General features: G+C 38.2%; 1 protein-coding gene across 1 annotated transcript in view; it reads right to left on the reverse strand.

Moving 5' to 3' along the window:
• SNX25 (sorting nexin 25) overlaps positions 1-17,124 on the reverse strand; it is an 85,156-nt gene that overhangs the window by 16,324 nt on the left and 51,708 nt on the right. The window contains exons 8-11 of the mRNA XM_074866382.1: positions 11,342-11,473; positions 9,137-9,412; positions 4,984-5,139; positions 1,178-1,309 (exon numbers count right to left, since the gene is read on the reverse strand). Of these exons, the coding sequence (XP_074722483.1) occupies positions 1,178-1,309; positions 4,984-5,139; positions 9,137-9,412; positions 11,342-11,473 (696 nt within the window). The remainder of the gene's footprint in view (positions 1-1,177; positions 1,310-4,983; positions 5,140-9,136; positions 9,413-11,341; positions 11,474-17,124) is intronic.

Genomic DNA, 17,124 nt, shown 5'->3' on the forward strand with positions numbered 1-17,124 from the left:
GGAAAGCCATTGAATCACCTCTTAGAAGCACTAAGAGCTGGTCCAGACATCCATCAGGAATGATTAAACATTAACAAAAATCAGCCCAGTCATTAAAGCAGCAAAGAACTGTATGACTCACTAGAAACTTCCTTCAGTCAGACCAGATCTCTGAAACAGCCCACCCAAGCTATGCAGCAGTGATATAGGGGCTAACCAGACTGCTGTTAAAAAAAGAAGTCCCTTAAAACTCCCTTTTAAACATAGAAAGACCATGCAGAAGGCATATCAGGCACATCATTTTCCTCAATTCACAGGCAGCTAATTACCTTAACTTTCATTGAGCATAAACATGCTATATTCCAAGATATTTAAATGAGTAAGACAAGCTATTTTTTCACCTTATTCAAATCTACAAACTCCATTCCTTACGAAAGTAGAGATCCAATTAATCTTTAATTCTCTGAAGTGATGCTGTCCGGAAGATTGCTTACATACAGCGTGAGCCTACAGTTACTACATAACAAGCATTTACTGGGTTCTTTTCATAGCAAGCATTAATAGAAAGCCATGAGATGGTAGTACTTTGTTACCATTACATTTTACATTCATCCTACAATTGTCTACCCACACCCAAATGGAAGGGCAGAACAAGACACACACAAAAAAAAAAAAAAAGAAAGAAAAAAAGAAAAAACTTAACTTCTCCTTCAACTTACTCACAGATTTAAAGCACTTTCTTTCTGGGTATTCTAACTGCTTGAAACTGTACTGCCATTAAATATAATAATAAAAACACAAAAAGTTTAAGTACTGCATCTTTGAGACATAGAGACCCAAATGCACCCAAGTGTGCTAGCATGGTAATATAACAAGAGACAGTTCTCATGAAAACCAATGCCCCTAAGATAGCAAATTACTTTACCCAGTGCCAGTATCAGTTCATGTACATGCAGGTATTTTTATAACTCCATTACAACAGTGTCTGAGGACTAGAAATATTGTATATGCACTGCAGTAGTCACTGGGGAAACAGAAGTTCAGAAGAGGTTAGGGTTTCCTTTCCCACCCCCAAGTAAATATGAAGTATACACAGTATGCACAAAGATATAAGGAAAGTACATACAGGTTTTTATTCTTCTCTTCATGCAAGTTTGAACTGACCCAGAAGATAAAAAGCCATAGAAAAAAATTATACCTCGCCTGAGACAATGAAGGCTTTCCACATGCCAAGATTCTCACACCACCAGTCCGTTCTTGCAATGTGCAGCTGAAGGTCATTGTGCTCTCTCTCCATCAGAGTAATTTCATCCTTCAGCTTAGAAACAATCTGCACAGGAAAGTTTTTTGATTACAATTGGTAGGAAAAAGCTTGTGCAACATGCCTAGTTGTGTCTAGTCTAGACACTATTCAGAAAGGAGAAAAGTTCAAAAGAAGGGAGAGAAAGACCAATTCACATGGAAAAAAAATTGTGAGAGCATCTATGATGCCTCTTATAAACTTCCAGAATACACAGGAATCTTAAAGGTCAACCCTGATATGAAAATAAAAAACAAGTTAGAAGGACATGCTACTATCACACGATCAGCATAAAAGGCACTTTAGATAGGATTATATATTACACATTATATGTTTTATACAAACTTGAAATTTCAATTACTGTCTGAAGAACCTGGGAATAGATTTCATTTCTAGGAACTTAGCTGTATTAACAATCACTCAGGAAGTTACCACTTAATTCGATTTAGTTTTGGAAAGGGAAGGATTTATTATTTTTGAAAGTGCATGTTTAAAAAGATGCTCTCATCAAGGTATAGCTCACTGTCATAATCTCAGAAAGGAGAAATAGTGTATCTCGTCACATCAGTAAAGAAATAAGTAACCATACATACTACCAGGAGACAGTATGACAAGAAAAGGTGGAAGCATACTTAAGATGTGACATTAGAAACACAGCAAAAGCAGCTAACACTTTTTTAAAAAAAATATGATATACCACAGTCAGATTTATAAGCCTTGTTGTATGACTTGCATCATGAGAGGTATATTCTACAGAGCTACAGTAATTTTTTTTCAGAACTTTTGCCTCATGTAAGATGTGAAATATTATCTACACGACAGCTATATAACAACCTTCTAGCATATATTTAGCCTTCAGAATAATTTTGTATTTTATTTACTATACAGCTTGCTGTGCAGTCACCTTATATGGACTCCTATAAGCGGCATCCAGGAACAATTGATAAATACAGAAGAACTGGTAAGTTTCATCATAAATAAATAGCTGCTACACTTATAAAACAAACACTGCGACTTTATAATGATACAGGATCCATTTTACTATTCTGTTTCAAATATGTAAATATTTTCAAAGACAAAGAATATTTTAGGAGAAAAAAAGATACAGGGAAAAACCCACTACTTTAGAAAGGGTACAATCCCTGCCTCCCCAAGAGCTTAGGTATAGAAAGAATATAGCTATTATTTCTCAAGAATGCAAAGGGAACATACAAGTGGTACATCCATGTGAATGCGACATATAAATGTCTAGTTATATAGTACTTTTCATATCAAAGAAAAAAAATTAAAACTATAACGCTAAAGAAACAAATGGTATGGCCTAACTCACACATACACAAGCACACCCACTTTTGTTTAGTACCTGTTTCGTACTTCTAACTCTTTTTGCTTATGGTGCAAATTTTAACTTAAAATCTAGCTGGTTATAAGAGCACCTCTTACAATTTCTCAAAGTGAGTTTTATGTTTGCTCCTGGTACAGGTCCACTGGAAATACAAAAGATCCGAATGAGTTAACATAAAACTCCTCCAACTTCCACCTAATTCCCGACAAGAGTCAGAGGCACTCTTCCGTTCAGTAAAGTCCCATTTAATTTCAATTATTATGTTGCACAGTTTTGTTTGAAAATAAGGCTCAGCAAAAGCACTAGAAAGTGTTCTGGGTGGAGAACGTTAAGGTTTTGCTTTGCTACTGAGGATGACAAGATTGAACTCTAGAAAGAATGGGGTCCCTGCACATTTACTGTGGTTGCACAGAATAGCATGAGACTGCCCTCAGAGTCCCAAGGGAGACAGCCACTGGGCTTCGGGTGTGAAACACACACCAAAGGTGGCACCACAGTCACAGAATTCCACAGATCAAGTGATCTTCTATGGCAGTGGGCCTTGTACATCAGAGGCATTGCCCGAGACTGCTTGTCATCTTTGCTACTCTTTCTTAATCCACAGAAAGAACTGACATAAGACTTCTCCCTATAGAGCATTTTTATTTTAAAACTAGCAGCTTTCCACATGCAACTCAAATGAGGAGTTTTCTTCCTTGACTGACTGGCATCTGAGTTGCACAGTGCTAGAAGCCACTTAAAGATGTACATACATGTTTTGTATGGGTTTCACAGCAAAGGCTTTTCAAAAAGAGAAAATAACCCAGGAACAGCTTGAGGTTAAAGAATTTAATACAAAATGTCTGTGACATTCCACTTCATATGTCACAAAACTGTGGAATTTTTAGTAATATTTTTTACTTCATATGACCAAGAACCAAATTTTTCTGTCACATCCAGAGGAGAAAAAAATAAAGTCCCTGTGACAACGCACTCTCACACTGTCAACCCTAACTATCCATTTAAAAGCGCCACAGATAAATGTTACTGCAGTAACACAGACATTAAAGAAAAAAAGAAAGGGACACAGCTGTGCCCTTACCACTCCTAACAGTAGTGGTTGGATGACAAATAAGAGGTATCTTCTGCCAGCTGAGGCCACACACAGAGTGGAGCAGCTGTGAGCAGGATACCCCAGAACAGCTGCAGAAACATTTCCAGTTGTCTTCAGTAACCTCTGGCAGAAGGAAGATGAGGAAGGGACAGAGGGAATAAAGCTAGCCAGGGTGGCCTCAAACACTATTGTCTGCATTTTCCTCTTAGTGGTGGCTATCCCCACAGCTGGGGCAGCAGAGAACGACTGGGGTGTCAACTTCCATTCAGACCAGCATCTCAGCACTCACCCTGAGTGAAGGAACGAATGCACAAGGAACCCAGATCCTGAGCAATGGCTAATGCCCAGGTACATTTTTGCCATCCCTCGCAGAAGGCCATTTTAGGGAGATGCCTTGACTACTTGTTCGTCTCACTCACCATCTACCATTTGCAGCCAGTCTCCCTACACCTGAAAAGCTTGACCCAGTTGCATATGAACAACAGTCCTGTAATATCATCCTTGGTAGCAATGCAAATGAGTTGGCCTAAGCCAAATGCAAATGAGTTGGCCTAAGCCAAATGCAAATCACTTCCTTCTGCCTGAATGTGTTCTTAGATTGCTTAACTGTTGCACTCTGCAAAGAGAAAAAGACTTTTTTTTAAAAGTTTCTTTTAATCCAAGCCCAGAGAGACGAAGTTTAATATTCCTCAGAATTTTCAGTCTGATGAAAGTGTGCCCTGAAGATTTCTTCTAGCTCCTTATAAAGGAAATTAGTCACTTTTATAGGTTTGGGGTTTTTTTTCCCCTTTTATTTGAGCAAGCCAGTCACAACTGTAGAGATCATGAAATTGTGCTGTGCCACAGCAAAGCCAGCAGAGGGAGCAGAAGTTACCTAGCACATCCCTCCCCTGCAGTGTTGCAGATGCAACAGGGACACGAAACAAGCTGCCATAAATACACAGATACAGGTGGGTAGAGATGTAAGGAAGAAACACTGCTTGCCACGGACAAAGCAGCAAGACCACTGGGAGAGAGGTCGTTATTCTATAACAAACAAAACAATATAAATCATATTTGCAATGTTAGTTACAATAGCTTTAAAAAAAAAAAAAAAGGAAAAAACGAACCATTAAAACTAAGCTCTGATTTCACTTTCTATAACAGGCTGATTGAAACAGCAATCTGACCTGTCCAAAACCAGCCTGAGACAAATGGATATTACACAAACATATACATTATATACATATATATTAAAAAAAGACTGAAGACACTAAAGGTACAAACCTTTTTGTCGGGTTTTGGTGAATTACATATGGAATTTAGAGCCTGTTTCTTATACTCAAGCTTGTCATTTAGCTGGCGAAGTTTATTTACAGCATAACTGGCCTGCTCATTAATTCTTGTGCTGCATTCTTCAGTAGCTTCTTCACAACCTTGGCTCTAGAAATAGAGGATGGGAGTAACTGCATCATTAATATGAAAAAGGAGACAGTTATTGTTTGTTCCATAAGCATTTTACATGTAAGAACACTTCTTGATATAGATGGAAGTGTAGGTATAACAGATTCTAACAGATATTCCAACCATAAGATCCATCATGAAGCATAAGTCTGTTAAAAACCAAAACAAAACCAAACCGAACAACCACCTCACACAAAGCCTCATTACCATTTATACTACAGCTCTGACAACTCTTGCCAACTGTGTAAAATGACCTTCAAGCTAAGGTTTTAGTGTAAATGAGAGGGAGAATCAAAGTTTATTTTAAAAGCAACAACAGCTTAGTAGTCATGAATGATATTCACAGCCAGATAGAAAAGCAAATACTTAGCTCTGAGCTGAAAGATAATGAGAAGGGGGGGAAAGACAGGAACAAAACAACAGAACACCACCAGTTCTAACAAACACTCCTGCCTCCCACAGATCTTCACAAAACAGATTTATCAGCCTGCATAACAATCTAAACCAAGTCCTTTCTCTTCATAAACAGATTTTACTGCTGTTTTTAGAAGTGTTAATAAAAATGTGTTAAAATCACATATGCGTTACCCTAAACTCATAAATCACTTTCTTACATTCATTCAGACAAACAAATAGCTTTTTCCATCTTGTGTACTACAGGCATGCAAAAAAATAGAAAACTTCACACCTTTCAGTGACATTCTCTTTAATATCTTTTGGCATTTGCCTCAGCCTCCCCTTTCTTACTTTCTTTCCCCAAATAGGCATGAAGACCTTGAGATCCAGCAAACAGCACCATGATGTTACCATTGCCAAAGATATTTGAGGTCTGCTTGTGACTGAATATATCTAAATTTATCTGTGGGAAGCTATGAATCTAATCTCATGAACAAGAGTTCTGTGTTATTTAATGATATTCCCACTAAGTAAGTTGTATCTTTATATAATTAACAAAAAGCTAACAGAAGGAAGTCTCATACTCTACTAAATTCTGTGAGTTTTAAAGGAGACTATCCTACTTCTAAATTCTGTGGTATTTTATATCTCAGTAAAAAAAAAGTCTGAGGAGAGATACAGTAGCAACAATAATCAATCTCCTTAGTGTGATCTTCATAAGGGAGGGTAACATAATGCAGAAGTCAGGAGTCCTAGGCTAAGAAATCCATGCCCTTTTCCAGCTCTGTATTTGCCTGTAAACAACATTAGCTCTATGCCCCATCCTTTCTTCTGTCTATTCTGCATGGACTGTAAACTCCTCAGGTCAGAGCCTAACTCCAAGCATGTGTACAGAGCTCAGCTCATGGAAGCTGCTTGTTGTCTCCTGGCACTACAATAATACAAATAATAATAATTAACAACACTGAGTGTTATTCAAAACACTATTGAACAGAACCATAAAATAAAAAACCTTATACTTGTGGGAAGCACAGAGGTCAAAAAGAATCAAAACTGCTATTTTCAGGATTGAAGAATTAAAAGACTTCTCATATGAAGTTTGGTTTTAGTAATCAAAGAATTGCTATTAATTACAAATTAGTAAGGCTCTGCTCCCAGAGAAAGGCTACATGACTTTTCTGTCATTAACATTTCAGACACTTGCAGCAAAAACCACTGCTGAATCACTAGGTTTATCACAAAAATGCTAGAATTACAAGATACTCATATTCAAATTACCAAAGTTATAAAATAAACAACCAACTCACTCAAAGCTGAGATCATAAAGGATTGTGCTATTTTCCTCCAATTGCTAAACTGATAATGACTTCCATTTCTGTGTATGATGCAGAACTCAGCCTTTGGGCTTATTTTAGCAATCTGACACACACAGCACTGATGCAACTACCAGGCCCTCTTTCCTCAAAGTGGTGAATGCGGGCACTGCTTGCTTCTGTATATTTACATCTACTCATGACCTTTTAAAGGAGGTTTGTTCCAGGAGTGAAAAGTGATGACAGATTGGAAGGAAGAAGAAAGAGCTTGTTCCACATGCAGCAGAACCAGCAGAGTCTGGCCTTGCCCCAATTCCTATCTTCTGATTTGATTTTCTCACGTATAATCAGGGCTCACCCTTTTGTCCTCTCCCCCATGAGGACACTAGATGGCTTTTTTACCTATCCACGTGTAACAGTGAAATTTATAGAAAATTAACATAGGTAACTCCCACAGCACCCCAGGAAGCAAGGACGCTGACCTCCAAAACCCAAACTAAACCAAAATGAATTAGTATTTGCTAACAGTATGGATCCCTCAGGAAACATCAGAATTCTCAGCTGTGGTTTCCTATACATGGGAGGAAAAAACCCAAACCTATTTGTCAGTAGTGCATTTTCACCAACATTTGAAAGGCTACTGGAAGCTTCAGAAAGAATTTCTTATAATTTATTTTCATCTCAAAGACCCTGAAGCATGGCACAGAGCCATTAGGATTGCTCTGAGAGATTCTCTAACAGTATACGCAACTTCATACTTAATTTGTTGTTAAAAATGCAAAAACCCTTTAACTATATAAGCAAACTTGGCAATATATTAGTCTTTAAGGTTTCAGGGCAGATGCAGCCTTCAAATCTGGCACCTATATATCCAAGGACTCAGAAGGACAGATGATGCTGATGTCAAAAATCTAATTTTTCCAGCAGCTGTAGTAAATGTTATCTGACAGAGGACGTCTAGCCCTATGGTGTGTCAGTTTTCTTAGAGAAACAGTTATCTCTGTTAGACTCCTTATATAAAAAGAGATTGAAAAACATGTTTAATACTTAGAAAGTTCTGGATAAAACTAGTAACAGTCTTCTTTCAAAGTCCCAATTGTTGCAAAGCCAAGGACAGAGAGCCTTTGAAGTACCTACTACCCTTAACACATAGCTGAGTTAGCAGTGAGAAAAGTAGAAAACATGTCTTGAATGTTTTATCAAGGAAAAGAATACAGGGAGAAACAATGAAAAATTCAGAAAGCTCTAAAAGTTCATATTGGAAATAATTTACTTATAATGGCTCATCTCTGCAGATTTGATGATATGCAGACTATGGAGACTATAATAGCTCACCTACAGAAATGAAAATCATATTTAAGCTGTAAATAAAAAAAATTGTTTCTGAATGGCAGAATGTAGATCAGCACCTCTGCATTCTGCTGCTTATTTGTCCAGTTAGATCCAGTTTTAGACAAACTATTACACTTCACCGTGGTTCTGAGCAAGTTCACATGTAAAAAGAAGATATCGATGCTGATCTGAAGCAGCAGCCTGACTGAAAGATGCTCACTAGTCTGAGGGATGCTCTTGTCAAAATGTTCTTAGGTAAACATATCACAAGTTCCCCTGACATCAACAATTTAGAAAACCCACTGAAAAATCCTGCCCCAAGAGAGCTACCACTGGGTTATTGCTTATGACATTTTGAATACGCTGTTTTAGTATTTCCAGTTCTAGTGTTATTTTTATCTTCCAATATAGGCTATTAATTTATTCAATAAAATAATAAAAAAAGCACTAAGATTATATTTTTAATTACTTTTCCTCCTCTTTTGTGCAACTTTTAATACCTATTTAGTACCTAGGAAATGCATGGGGGACAGGGACAATGTCTAGACAGAAATCTACTGATGATGTTTCCTTCACTGAAATGTAGAGCAGCTGAGCTTGTATGAGGTAAGCTATGCATTTTCCAATACTAAGGAACATAACAAAAGATACAGAATATGAAAGGCTTAGAAATCTGAAATATCTGCTTTAACTAATTTACAGTTTAAGTAGTCATTTTGTACCATTTTGTTTCAAAGACCTTGTGAACATACCAGGTTTACCTGATGAAACTACTGGGGTGGTGGTATTTATAAATAGAACATGGGGAAAAAAAAAAAAAAAAAAGGCAGTCCAAAACTCAAGGACAGAATATGCTACTATATCTATATGCTCTACTCAGGATCATCTTCAGATCACCTTAAATAACAGTGAAAGAAGTTGTCCATATGACTCACCACTTCATCTTTGTCCTCAGAAGTTAGCTGAGTACAACTTCTTTCGTCTTCCTTCTTGACTGATCTCTCGTATAAATCACTGACAATGAATGAGGGGTAGTATCTGTCCTTCAGAGTTTCGTAAACATCTGCCTGAATTCTGTAGAATACTTCAATGCCTTTATTTCCAACGAGACTTTGTTGTATTTCTTTATAAAGGGATTTTTCCACAGGTATTTCTCTGCTTTCCACAAAAAAATTCTGATAAATTTCACTCACCAGTTGAGGTATTTCAGACTAGGAAGCAAGGACGAGAGGGAGGGAGGAGAGAATAATGAGTAAATGTTAAAAATATCAGGATGACTCATGATCCAGGTGCATAATTTGAAGGATGATCAAGCTAATTTCACACCCAGATGTATGAGAACACACCTGTGAATCTCTTACTGAGATCAAGCACTCTGCCTGCACACCTATGCTAAGCAATTTCACGAGATAAATATCATATTTGTTAAGTGAAGAAACAGCTGTGCTCTAAAATTACCCTGGTTTCCACACCCACTGCTTTTAGAGGTATGCTCTAAAAGCTGGTATTAAGAGGAAGAAAAAGTGCTAGAACAACATTGTGGTCACCATTTTAAGTTCAGATTGTAGAGTTCACTTGTATCTGCTCTCCTGTCTTCTGCTGGATAGGATCAACTTACTTTATATGCGACTGCAATTAATTTTTGAGGAGATGAAGAAAAAAGAAGGGGAAAAAAGCACACCTGAAGAGACATTTACCAGTAGACGAGGCTGGGTATTTCCGCTGAGCACAGAACAGCGCACAGGATTGAACTTTGCAGTAATGAAAAGGAGAGAGGAAGTAATGCAGCACAGCCTGTCATCAGCTGTAAATTATTATCTCTCTGAACTGACCTGAATTAAAAAGGTTTTATCCACTCCCTTAGTATGGCACAATGTGCTTGCCTGTCTCAGGTGACAATATCACAGCCACATGGCTGCATGACGCTTACTTTTTTGTAATCAAAGGTGCCCCTGTAGTGGCAGACAACCTTTACGGTCTGTGGAGCTACAGGAGCACAGCATGTTAGAATATTTTTTAAAAAAATGGTAAGTCTTGAATAATGGCACTATACATACTTATTTTGAAAGCAGAGAGAGAAATCACAGCTGAAAGGTCATCAATTTATAGCACCTTTTCCAATCATGAGCAGTTTGCAAATCAAAACTAATCTATACAACTCTCTTCACAGTGCCTGACAAACCCTTTCTGGCCTGAGTTGGTTGTTAGCCATTTCTTCAGATTGTACTAATGGCTCACTACTCACGCTCCACAATTTGCCGCTTTGGTTACAGGATGTTATTTGTGTTTTCCAATTGACTAGAATGTTTTTACATAGGAGATTAATAAAATTACAGTGAATAAAAAGTTAACTGATGAATGAAATTTGTATAATGAAATTTGAAATTTGTATTATAGTAATGAAATTTGTATCTCACGCTAGTGTGAATCCTGGAGGTTTAAAACAATTTCCCCCCAAAATCCACCCTACTGCTCAAACAGCAAATTTGTCCTCTGCACCATTGCTCCAGGATACTTCTTGAAACTAAGTGATATTTCCTATCCCTGTCTCAGGGTTCTCACTCCTACTTTATTTTAGCACAAATTACAATATAGCATTGTTTCTTCCCCCTAGCAATACTGCAGCATTCCTGGAGAAACTTAGCTGCTTATACAGCAACAGAACAGGGAGAGGAAGGGGTCCTTTAAAGCAAAATCTCTCTTTCAAAAGGATTTAAAAAACATATATAACGTCCACAGTTTTGGATTGAATGAGCTACCCGTAATGGGCAAGATGAGAAGTTTATGTACAGACTATCAAACAGTAATGCACTTTTAAGTTTCACAGAAGCTGATACAACTAAAGCCAATATATTACTGCAATTTTCTTCTCTGGTGGAGAGGGAAATAATTCCACTACTTTTGCATATCAAGTATCCTTTTTACAGGTGATGTTGCTACACAAAACAGTCCACAATTTTTAATTGCTGTATTATCCTCAAACATTGACATGAAGTTAAAAAAACTAAATTGCTTAGCACCCAACCTATGGTATTGCTATTTCAAAAACATAAATACAAACACATTTCCTAACATCAAGATCAAAACAAGTAGAAATTCCTGTTAATATACAAGCTGCATAGACTTGCAATTTCTTCCACCTTGTTAGCATTCTTCAGATACTCCACAGACTCCCAAAGACCGATCAAAGCCATTTTGTCCATCCTTTCCATGTAGATTCGGAATTGCTCTCGATATGAAGGGTTGGCCAAAATTTCTTCAAACTGAAGAATCTGAAGAAAGGAAAACTAAGAGTAAAACCTGGGAAAATACCTAACTCTACCTTCTCTCCATCTCTTATGAGGAAAATCTTTTCACTTGATGTGCCCACAGAGCACCATGCATCCCACAAACACGTACAAGATTCAACTGCACAGACCTACAGTAATAATTTTGCTTCTTTTAAAAAAGAAATAAAAAATACAAGTTATAAGTATTTAGAAGATAAATGCACCTATGCTTCTACCAGATAGATATGTTTCCACATGTTTTCTGTTCAGAAGGTAAGACTACATTTCAAAGGACTAAGCTGGCATTTCAAGTCATTCATGAAATGTTATTGCCAAAAATTTAACTTCCAATGTTCCTGCAAGGCAGAGGAGCCAAGCTAACTGATCTATTCTTTGCTTAATTCAAACAAAGAGTAACACCAGCAGTTTCCACGCCACAGGCCACAGAGCTTTGAGATGCATCTCACTTATTCCCAGAGACACAGAAAAAGATGGAATGTGGTTCTTTACCCTGGCAGCTAGGGCATTTGGTGGCCAGTTCCCATTAACTGAGTGTTATTGAAAAGCATCTATCAGAAATGCAGCCAGGAAAGAGTACAGGCTGTGATATAATGCTCAGGACTCTTCCCGAGATGAGAGAGGAGGGTGTACATCAAGCAGGAAAGGAAATGAAACACAGACTTCCCACACCCAAGCAGAGGTTGCAGCCATTAAGCTGTTGCATTAAAAAGCCATTATCGCTTCCTCATCCTCTACTATTTTTGTGAATCCAGGCCTTTTCTTTGAGACAAACACCTGAAAACAAAACACCTCCCTGACAAAATGAACAGATCTTCCCATGTTGAACAAAATGAACAACATTGCTTTCTTTGAAAAATAAATGAATTTTCAAAACACCCTATCAAAACTAAACACCCCTTCCTCTCCAACTTTTCAGTTCAGCAGCTGAACCAGTTGTTACATAGCTCATTTAGTGCCATTACTTACATCACCAGGAATCCAAATATATCAGATGGTCTTGGTCTCTTACTTTGTACCTCACTGCCACCAACAAACCCACACCTTTTTCTTTGAAAAGCACTCCTTAAGCACTGGGGATAATGAATATTAGCTTCCTAGGACTTTGCATTTTATAGCAAAGATAATTTGGTACAGAGCAAGACATGAATTCCAACTGAGATTGAGGCATTCATAATTTCTTTCATATGGGTTTTCTGATACTTCATAACAGTACAATTCAGGTCACGTATCAGCATCTCTCTCTCTCAGAAGACCACTTATTTTCCTAAACGTAGTACCACCAAGTTACATTTAGAAAAAACTGTTTGCTGGACTCAAGCTCTATGGGAGGAAACCACATACACATGCATGTATACAATTACTAGCGTAAGTCACTTCCTTAATAAACCAAGCTAAAGAAGGTTCTTTAAAAACTGTAGCTATCTATGTTTTGTCTGAAATAGGTCCCCCAAATTCTGGGCAGTGTTTGAGTAAATTGTGTTTGTCTCAGCTCAAATGCTCATTTTCATCTTCAAAGTTCCTCAGTAAGTCATGCACCATTCCTCTCTTCATCCTTTACCATACCAGTATCTTCTGGACATGGCTTGCTCTTAGCTTCAGAGCTATTCAGGTATATGAACATAAACTTCTGCCTTTCAGAGCTCACTCTATAATCCTCATTGAATAGCAGAGGCAGGCTTGCTGAAGCTACGCTTCTTACAGAAACGGTGATCAGACTATCAAAGAACAACACAGAGATGACAATACAAAGGCCAGTCTATGGTTCAGGATCATTGCTGTGCATCATCATACTTTTTATTCAGTCATTTTATCAAGAACAATGACTTAAAACACAAGTGGAGGAGGGTCTTCCAACCTCTTGAACAGAGATCTTCATCTCTGGGCTGTCAGCTCTGTAAATGATACAGAGGTATGATAGATGACAATGTGAAGCACGTGCTGTTACCTCTTGAGTGAGAGGTCACCTTGGTCTCTATGCCTCTGTTATCCAAAGGCTGCCATCAAGGAGGGTAACTAACAAACATCCCTAATGGTGTCTAATAATGTTATTACACAAGCCTCCTAAAAGTTACCTTGCAAACTGAAATACTTTAACATAATAAATTAATGGACAGAAAAGCTTATTTAAACTTCTCTTGCAGAAATGAGACCTCACAAACTTTTTCTAGGTTTTTGTTTGTTTAAGGCTTGACTATCCTGGAATTATTAAATACGTTACAAATACGGTACTATATACATTATTAAGACTTCAATGACAACACTGATGGACAAAAGAAGCTTTTAGGTTTGAGGTCATAAGTTATCATAAGGTGATGCAATCCAGGAATTATTCTGTGGAGGATCCTTCCTTCTCCAATTTAAAGAACGAGATTCTGCAGTAATTTGTAATCCTCAGCAAAAGAGCATTTTATGACTCAGTATCACCACGGATTAGAGTACAAAGCTCTAAGCTATGTTGGCACATACACGCATTAGAGCATGTGTACACCCTCAAATCTAATATCCAGTTAGAAGATATAATCTTAGAATTATCAGCCTCAACAGCAACCCTTCAAGTCCTTTTAACTCAAGAGCAGCTTCTGGGTTTGGAAAAAACAGCAGCTTTACTGCTGCTATGTCAATTCCCTACTCCAACAGGAGAGTAACTAATATACCACAGCTGATCACAGGCTCTGCCAAAGACTAGAAAGGGGTTAGGTTTTTATTTTTTTTTTCCCAAATCAGGGTGCTTTAACCAGCACCCCTAGCATATGCACACAGAATATCCTTGTTCCTGGCCAGAGACCTGGTCTTGGCAAGTCCTTAAAGATAGTTGCAACCTCTCTCTGGAGAGGAACGTAAAACAACTACTTAATTTGGAAGGGCTTGTATAGGCACCAGACACAGCATAGATGCACTGTGCTACATTTCTTTACAACACACCAAGTTTCCATTCGTTACAACCACATTGGCCTGTAACAAATAACCACAATAAAGCTGCTAACAGCACTGCAGATCATGGGTGGGGTGAACAGAGTTTGGGTCAGTAGTGGAGGTTTTCTGCTGGGACAATGGCACACAGACTGCAGGACTTCTGTTTTGATTTGTTTTTTTTTTTTCTTTTTTGTAGAAGATAGGAATAAGAGGAATGTAAAAAATAATACTGGAGAAATATGTGTCTCTTTCCAAGCTACATTTTAAAAACCATCAATGAATGCTTTACCTGTACACTGACTAAAATTAAGACATATATTGTTCTTATTATTTTTTAAAAAGAAGTCATCAGAAGGCTGTCACATACAGCAGTAGCTGAACCAAATGCAACAATTAGTTACCTATCAGGAAGAATATACTACATAAAGTACCTGGCTATTTTACTGTACTGACACTAATGGAAAAATCCCTGCCTTGAGACTCACATGTTCACAAACATACTTCTGTCACAAGACACCCCATCTTCAGGTAACAGGGGAACAACAATTGAAGCTTGCTTTCTTTATATCCCCTGATTCTGTACCATGAAGTATCCTGACATAACGTGATCTCACTACCTGAAGCTCAGAAATCACAGTGAAGATCTGGTCAGTCACCAGTTAAATTAGCATCTATCCATGGATGTGGTGGAAGCAGTCTTCTGCAGGTGTTTCAACTTCATCCTTATCAGGATTATGAACATGAACTGTCTGTGCCTCAAAATACACTCAGGTGGTTTCCTTGCTGTTTCACAGCTAGTGAAGGATCAGATCCTCAGAGCTTCTCCTACCACCTATGGTTCACAAAACAGCTCCACTAAGCTGTTTGGAGCTGTGACTCCACATGTCATATCTCACAGATGTGGTGATGTGGCTGTTGTTCTGAACACAACAGATCAAAAAATGGTTTGCTGAATAAACACAGACAAGAACTACTGCAGTACAGTTTCTAAGAAAACGGGCTAAAACTGCACTGATTATAAGTAGATTAGAAGAGATGCTTTATATATTACACTAATTCAAACTGCATTTTCTCTAAAAGCACATGTAACACCCAGGGCAGAGTATAAATCAGTATCTGAGCTAGTAACAAAATTCAGATCACAAAGTAGCTGGGGTTTGCTTGTTTGCTTATAAACATTTGATTATAATTCACACATTCAGGATTTCCCTTGAGAAGCCAGATTCAGGATAATGAGGGAAGTAAAACGTGCGAAGTCTACATAGTCCTGTGACTTTCATGTATTTATCAAACAGAAAACTGACACTGTTTTATAATTAGCTCCTGCTGTAAAAGGAAAAAAAACTATTTCAAAACACATAATTTTTGTTTGTTAAACCTGTAAGAGAACATTGACAGCTCTAAATAATCCATCTCCACATTTAAGCCCATAATCAGAACATACATTAAAGACTTTTACCAGCGATGCTATTACTCTGCTACTACTACAGGAAAGAGAAAGCTTTCTGTAGGATGCAGAAGTGAAACCAAAATACAAGTTTAGGTCACTAATCAATTTGTCCTTTCTTTAACTAGTACCAAAAATTCCCCAAAGTTAATAACGTATTCAAGCTTCTGTACTACACTTACATAAAATAATAATTCAAAACACCACCAGTAAATGCCCATTTCTGACCTATTTCATGCAAGTTGAAGAAAGCAAAGCAATCTTCCAGTTTCTTCTACACAGCTAGTTATTCTGCAGGTTAAGTACTAGCCTAACAGAAAAGCTGGCACAGCCAGACTCTAATGAGAAGTTATGGGCCACCAGCAGCAACATACCAAGATTAGCTTATCTATTAAATCCCAAACAACGTCTTTCCCTTTTGCTTAGAAAAAGACCTGAGTATTCAGTCAATACTGCCCACACAGGAGGGGCCAGGATCCAAAATAGCACTGGCTGCCTTGAAATAAGAACCCAGACTGCAGCTACCACAGTGCAGGAAGAAGCAAGAGAGGAGGGAGTCCGCTTCCTCAGCCAAGCCATGGGCATTTTTCTGTGCTCAGAAGAGAATGGCATGGCCCCTCTCTCTCACCCCGGCTCCCTCAGCCTCTTTCCTGGCAACAGAGAGTTGGGGACAACAGAATAGAGAAGCAGTTTTCCTATTTTCTACCCTGACATGGGTAGTGGAGGGGTTCTAGGACTTCTTCACAGCAAAAGCTTAGAAGCAGAGCAGCCCCAGATCCCATTGTTTCCACCATCACTACAGGAAATGCCAGTGCAAGGACTCTTTATTTCTATTAATAGTGCCATTAACTCAATATGGAGCTGCTCGTGGGTATATTTGCAAGATATAATCCTGGGTCAGGAGCTCCCCCCCCAAATCCATCAGGTTATAAAACATGCAACATTAACAACAGGAATTCATTTCATTTTAATTACAATACTATTGTATTTTATTATATTTCTGACCAATCCCTGCCCGTATCCAGTGCAGCTTCACTACCTGACCCCATTCCTGAACAACCTTACACCACCACGCATCTATCCTGGAAAGTCCATCACATCTCAGCAGGCACCAAAAGTGGCATCAGTGGCTCATGTGGTGCTGCCACATGCTTCTCTTTCCTTTCTCCTTGGCACCTCTCACTACACCCAACGTCAGGAAACAGATTAGGACTGCCTTGGCACAATCCATGACACACCATCTGAAATCATGCTTTAAGGAAGAGTGGGGGGT

This window comes from Strix uralensis, chromosome 4 (assembly GCF_047716275.1).
Source record: "Strix uralensis isolate ZFMK-TIS-50842 chromosome 4, bStrUra1, whole genome shotgun sequence".
NCBI lineage: Eukaryota > Metazoa > Chordata > Aves > Strigiformes > Strigidae > Strix > Strix uralensis.